This window comes from Tupaia chinensis, unplaced genomic scaffold (assembly GCF_000334495.1).
Source record: "Tupaia chinensis unplaced genomic scaffold, TupChi_1.0 Scaffold000605_1, whole genome shotgun sequence".
NCBI classification, from domain to species: domain Eukaryota; kingdom Metazoa; phylum Chordata; class Mammalia; order Scandentia; family Tupaiidae; genus Tupaia; species Tupaia belangeri.
Genome location: NW_006160123.1, coordinates 3,302,263 through 3,309,091, shown reverse-complemented (window position 1 = coordinate 3,309,091; position 6,829 = coordinate 3,302,263). Strand labels below are relative to the sequence as shown.

The following is a 6,829-nucleotide window of genomic DNA, read 5'->3' as shown; positions in this document are numbered from 1 at the left end:
CCCTCCCTGCCGGCAGGCCCTGCCTGCCTCATTCTCTCAGTATTCTCTCCAAAGATTGAATGTGAAGCTCCACCTCACCCACCCCCTCCTGCCCCTCAGCCCACTGGGCCAGGCAGGACCTGCCCCTCGGTCTCTCTCCCTCCTCAGAGTCCCCCAGTTGCCTTTGAGATGACGGAGACCCCTTCTGCAGGAGGCCCCTTGTCACTGGTGTGGGGCTGTTTGTAAGACACGCGGAGACCAGCACTCCCGGCCACTGGCCGCAAACACAGCAGGAAAGGCCGCTGCAGATTTTGTAAAGGTAGTTGTACGCTAGCGTCCCAGGCCCCCGAGAGGGCCGACGGCCGGACTTCACGTGGATTCCCGCTGTTCTCAGCTCCAGCTTCAAACCTTGGGGTCTCAAGAGGTCCCTGAGGAAGGCTTTTATTATCTAACCCCTCCTCCTCCCTTGTGCCTGACCTGAAGGCACGGTCCCACCCCCACCTGCTTCCTGACCCACCTGCACTGCCTCTCCCTACACAGCCTGCCCAGACCTGTGAACGGCTGCTTGTGGGCTGTGGGAGCGGTGAGGGGGCATCTCTGAGTGAAAAGGAAAAAGTGGGGTTGGTGGATAAAGTGGTCTCCGTTTGCAGGGTGGAGAGAATGTGTGTGTGCACGCGCACGCGTGACCCCCCAGCCAGCCTCAGGAAAGCCACTCCATCCTCTCTTCCACTAAGTTCTGCTCTGCAGGGACCTGCTTTCTTGGCCCACCTCCCACCTCTCAAGGCCTGACCAGAGAAGAGGTCTGTGTTGAGCCCAGCCCGTCCTGGGGCCTCGAGAGGTTTCTGAGTTTCTCCTGTACTTGGGGTCCAAGGGCCCGAGATAGGCACGCCATGGGAATCTTCACCTGTCAACTTCATCCCCGTCACCAGGTCATCAGGGCCCCAGTCTTCTCTTCAGAACCCTGGTCTGGGGGAGATGGTCAGCCACCTCCTGCGGTGCCGTCATGCCAAGGGAACAGACACCCCGTTTGTACAAACCATCTGCTCGAGCTGCCTCTTCCCTCCCCTCCTTCAGGGCGGTGGAGACAGGGAATCCTGGGGGAGAGCTACCAGTGTCGGCCCTATCTATCTAGATGCTATTTTTAGATTCCTCTGCTCCCTAGGAGCCTGTTTGGGGCAAAGAAATTGCAAGAACTTTTTTTAAGGGTCAGAGTTTTAAAAACAAGACATCCCTAGAAATTTTTGTGAATTGTTTGCACTCGTGCCTGTTTTAAATTAAACTGAGTGTTCAAAACCTCTGGGTTCCTGTTGTCTTTGGGAGTGGAGCCAGGCTGTCCTTGAGCTGGGCACCCTGTTGTGTCTGGTGTGGCCCACCCTCCTCCCCACCTGAGTCCCCATGAGTCACTCTGGTCCGCAGAACATCCAGCTTCCCTGGTGACCTGTGGGCCTGGGCCAAGGGCAGAGAAGGAGAGAAAGGAAGAGAAAAGTCCTTGGGACTGAGGGAGGATGGAAATAGAGGGCTCCGTCGCAGGGGACACTGGGACCGTGCTGCGTTTGCTGGTCCCACATGGTGGCTGATGACCAGCCTGTCCCTCCCCCTGTTGTTTCTCATTCCCTAAAACTGTCCAGAGGAAGTGGCCTGAAGCTGCTTCCAGTAAGAAAGCAAGTCTCTGTTTCGTTTCTCAGAACCGAGGGAAACAGGGTGGGGTTAAGAAAGCGGGAGCTGTGACTGGAAATGAAGAAACCTGGGTTCTAGTCCGAGGCACAGGGAGCTGGGTGACGTGACCTTTCAGCTTTGGGGGCCTGACAGTGGCACAGCCACAAAACGTAAAGGTCTGAGAGGCAGTCCAACCTGGGAGGGGCGCCGGTGCAAGTCCAGAGACCTGAGGACGACGGGCACTTGTCTGCCTGAGATCCAGAGCGGGCTCAAGGCGGGGCCTGGATGACAGCATCAAGACCCAATTGGGAGTGTGGTCTCTCAGTCATGTTCGACTTTAAGGGGCCAGCAGATGGCACAGCGGTTATGTGGCTGAACTCCCACATGGCTGACTGCGGTTCAAGTCACAGACTGTGTGGCTTGAAAATCACTCTAGGCACAGGTGTGTGCATGCCCAACATCCCAGGAGGAGAAGGGATGGCAGCTTGGCCATCCCCCTGGGGGGAGGTGATTTCTCATTTTCCCTCTCACTGTCTCTATTGCTTTCTTTCTCTGATGAGGACATGTGCCCTAAAGCAAAAACATCTTTAAAAAGAATGAAGTAAGCCTTAAAAATGATCTTTGGAGATAGCCCTGTAGCCTAGTGGTTGAGGAGCAGGAGCCCACCTGATCGACCACAGTCTGAGTCCTAGCCCTAGCAGCTTAAAAAACACGGGGAGCCAGCAGGTGGCATGGTGGTTAAGGCGTTGGAATTCCCACATGGTCGACCACAGTTCGAGTCCCGGGCCTGGCGGCTTGCTTTCTCATTTCCCTTCTGTGTGTCTGTCTTTCTCTGGTCAAATGAAAATAAATGAATGAATTTTAAAAATAATAAAAAGAACTGATAAGGAAAAAAAAAAACACGTTGGGGGGCCAGCAGGTGGCATGGTGGTTAAGGCACTGGAATTCCCACATGGCCAACCACGGTTCGAGTCCCAGACCTGGCGGGTTGCTTTCTCACTTTCCCTCTCTCTGTCTTTCTCTGGCAAAACTCATGTGAAATAATAGTAATAAATAAATAAAATAATTCTTTAAAAACAAAACAAAACACGTTGGGCATGTGTTTGTGCATGTTCCAAACCCAGACAGGACGGAAGAGGAGGCATCATGGTATGGTTTTCTGTCTCTCTCTGTCTCCAATAAGCACATGTGCTCACTGGCAATTTTAATTTTCTTTCATTTTTTGGAGAGGTTTTTGCTATTGGGCGCGTGCGCTCGCCAGACAGAGAGAGACAGAGAAAAAGAAAGCGAGAAATCGCCCCCCAGGGGGTCTGGCCACACCACAATCTCTTCTCCATTCTCCTCCAGGGATCTTGGGCACGCACGCACACGCGCCCGGCAGCTCACTGGCAATTTTTAAAAATTCTCTCCCAACATCTATCTCCAACACTAATTCTAGCACTTCCTTTCTGAGCTCTGCCCCCAGCCCAGGCCTCATGGAAACCCTTAGCCAGGAGTAAGGGACCACGTGGACCTGCCCCCCACTGTGCTGGCACCCAGGCTGATGCCCCGGTCCTCCAGTCCCAGCCCCATTAGCTCATCGGAAGCAGCACCTGTCGTACCTGCAGGAGCCAGTCTGGAGGGGGGCTAAGAAGGCAGTGCCCTCCACAGGAAACAAGAGCGTCCTTCCCGCTTTCCGAGAGGCGCCCAGAGTCAGGCGTGGTTGGTAAGGCAAAGAGAGGCCAGTTCTTGCAAAGGGTAATACTGGGTTTATTAACTATTGGTTTTGCATTCTGTGTCCTTCCACCACGCAGGATCACTTCAAAAGGGTGCGCGTGTGTCCTTTAGCCTCACAAACCAGTTCTGAGCTTGCACTTAGCATACCCAGCTCCAGCAGCCTCTTCACAATGACGAAAGCAACAAGAATTGGCAAAGCAAAGTACTTAGAAAAGTTTCCTCCAAGGGGGAGAGAGTTAAAGAGGACCCCAGCCTTCAACACCCTGGGGCTGACAATGAGAGGAAGTTCAGGGGAACGAAACGTGAACCAACTGTGGAAGTGCGAAGAGGGGCCTCTGAGAAGGCCCTGTGAGGACGGCGAGGCAGGCAGACTCACAGTCGGGTTCAGACAGGAAAGATCTGCCATTGTTGGTTTAGAAATCTCACTTTCAACCACCAAGCTCTGGGCAGCTCCACAGAGAGGAGCCCTCCTGGTTGTTTACTCAGTACAGAGGGCCCAAGGTGACATTCAACCAGAAAGCCACGGGTCAGCAGCCCTGGAGAGATGCCAACACCTCTGATACCATGCGCACCGGCCCTCACGCTGTAAGCCCAAACACCTGTATTCTTACACCATTACAAACTTCAGCAAACTGAGCACAGTTGGAAAAGGAAGGAGCAAGCAAGGATCAGAAAAAAGCAGTTTGCACCGGGGGTGTCCAATGGGCTTGCACCCCACTCCAGACCCTCTTCCTCAGGCTTCTCAGGAAGCGGGTGGGGGACAGCTCAAAAACAAAAGCGAAAATCATCAGAAGGAAACAGTGCATAACCGCCAGGTCCCAAGGTTCAGATCATCCTAAGGGAAGGATGGGCAGCTCGTTTTTTTTTGGAAGAGCGCAGGAACTCTCAGGGCAGGGAGCCTTAATTTAGAGAATTAAGTCCGGGTCCCTTCATGAAGGGTCTGGGCTCCTGCTACTTCCAAAGCGAGATTTTTGTGCAGTGTCCCTCACTTCACTGCTGTGAAGTGACTTCAAGTATCCGGATTTAGTATTCTTCAAGAGGACGAGTGTTCCATGGGTAAATGCATAGAGGGAGAAGTCACCATGAGCCCAAATAAGACAAGTCTGGGCGCTGAGCTGGCGCGCAGCGGGGAGAGCGCCGCGCTGCCACCAGGGGGCACCAGAGATCGTATTCAGGGTGAAGGCCGGCGCGGCCTCGCTGATTGGGGGAGGGAGGGAGGCGTGGAAGGATTAGGGAAGTGGCTGACACCTGCGCCCGGCCCGCTGGTGACCTTCCACTCCTCCTCCCCCAGACCCAATTTCTCAGCCCGGTCATTCTTGCTCTGGGGAGTTCCCTAGGAGCTACTGGTGAAAAACCTTTCATTCTGCAAAGACGAATAGAAAGACGTCTTGAAAAGACCCCATCGCAGGCAGGCGGGACCCTCGGGGTACACAGGAACCCCATCGGCCACCCCTCCGCAGACTGGGCGCGCTGACACTTGGGCTAGCGCTTCCTCCGGGTCCTAGCTCCGCGATCCGCCAGACCCTCGAACCCTTCACCCCCGCCCTCTCGCCAGACACATACCAAGACAAGGAGGACGGGGGCGGGGAGGGAGGAGACAAAGGACCGGCCGGGAAAGGGCCTTTAACCACCTCTCCGCGGTCGCCTCTGACTCACTAATCTGCCCAGTAATAAAGATGGGCCGGGCCTGCGTCCCACGCGGTGGGGCAGAGGCAGGGGTCCTTGGTCTCGACCTCTAGCGTCCATCATCCGCCTTGCCCTCCATTAACGGCCCAGCGAGAAGCAGGAGCCGTTTAACAGGCCCCTTCCAGCTCTCGGCGGAGTTTGATGTAATTTAAATCTGGACCTGCGGCTTGTGTGGGCTCCCGACTCCCGCGCGCCGCCGTTTAACGTGGCAAATACTTCAGTCAATTATCCCCCTCGCGGAGCTTCTATTTAAAGAGATATTGTCAGGTTCTTAAGCCTTGGATCAGACCTGCTGCTTTCTGCTTCATACACAAAGCCTTAAAACACGAGTTCTGGGAGGATTGGAAGAAATACAATTAAGCACTGCCTTCGCAACCGTTCCACCCTGCGGGAGCACCCACGTGCGGGACAGGGAGTGGGGAGGCGGTGGGGGCGAGAAGTGCTAAGTCCTTTCCATTTCAGGCCTGTGAGTGAGTGGAAATAAAGCTGGACAAGAGGGGTGAGGCGCTGAACCTCAAGAATAGAATTCAAATGATTCTGAGCTGACGAGCAGGTTGTTGGCTCAGGAGCCCCAAGCTGGGCTGCAAAGAGGTTGCCTGGAGAAGTCACCCCACATTGTCAAGTTGAATCCTGGGTCTGCCTGGGGCAGAGGCAGAAGGAGCTGGGGTTACCCAGAAACTGGTTCAAAGAACAACTAGTATTCAACTTTGGAGGCTCTGCCATCCCCAAAACATGCTTTCATTATCTTGAGGCAGGAGTTTCTACCCCACCAAATGAATTCTTCCAAATCAACCCTCCAGGGGTCTCTCCATGCTCCCTTTGTCCCACACTTTGGGAGAGGGGGACTTAGGTGCTCTGTGGCACTACCATCAGCATCGCTAAGCAGAGGGGGAGTGGGCTGGGCTTTTGTTCTCCAAGGTCGGATCTGTTTTGCTTGGCTTTCAGGTGTTGGGGAACCCAGCGAGGGCAGGGGAACCTGGCCGGAACCTGGGCAGACTCAGAACTGAGCCTTAGGACAGGAGGAGGAGAGGATCCACCTTCCAGTCTGGGAGGCTCTCGCCTATACAACCAGGCTTTACCTTCCAGGGAAAGGCAAACTGAGACCTAGGCAGGAAATACAAAGCAGAACAAAAAAGATGGGGTCCCTTTCTTATTTCTGGGTAAAGGTCACATTTTGGCAGCAGAGACAGGTTCTGAGATAGGGGACAGTACCGACTGCCAAGAATTCTTGGGACCTGGAAAAACGAAGAAATATAGTGGGGCAAAGATGGGGCTGGGACGGGGAGCAAGGCCTGGGCCTCGGCGCTGTTTACCGCTGAGCGTGCAGCACCACTGCCTCCGTGCCCGTCTGCCAAGACTTTGGCTCAGGCACCGAGAGAGGCAGAGCGTTGGCCTCTGACTCTGGGCCACTCTCGGATCCTGGCCCTTCTCCGACCAGACTGGGGATGTCTGGGGCTGTGGAGCGTCGGCGCAAACCCAGGCGGCCGGAACCCGGGCCGCCCTCCGGGTGGGGGCTAAGGCCAATGGGGGCTTGCACTAAGCTTGGGGGCGCTCCCTCCAGCACCTCCTGTGAACGCCACCGCCCAGTCCCCGAAGACTGGGGCGAGTTTGGTCGGGCCATCAGGGCCCCCGCCCTGAGGCGAACCGCCTCTTCTTCGGTCACGGCACCCAGAGCCAGGCTCATGCTCCGACCCAGCTCTGGCCGCTCGTTGCCCTGCGCCCGGTGCCGGCCCGAACCCTTGCCCGCTGAGCCAGCCTCGCCGCCGTGGCCCTGGCCGCCCGTCGCCCCGCG

The 6,829-nt window shown here is 55.7% G+C and overlaps 1 protein-coding gene across 1 annotated transcript in view; it reads right to left on the bottom strand.

Moving 5' to 3' along the window:
* Positions 1-3,378: 3,378 nt before the first annotated feature.
* Positions 3,379-6,829, bottom strand: part of ANKRD63 (ankyrin repeat domain 63) — a 4,343-nt gene continuing 892 nt past the window's right edge. The window contains exon 2 of the mRNA XM_006158727.3: positions 3,379-6,808. Coding sequence (XP_006158789.1) covers positions 6,347-6,808 — 462 coding nt within the window. The 3' untranslated portion in view covers positions 3,379-6,346. The remainder of the gene's footprint in view (positions 6,809-6,829) is intronic.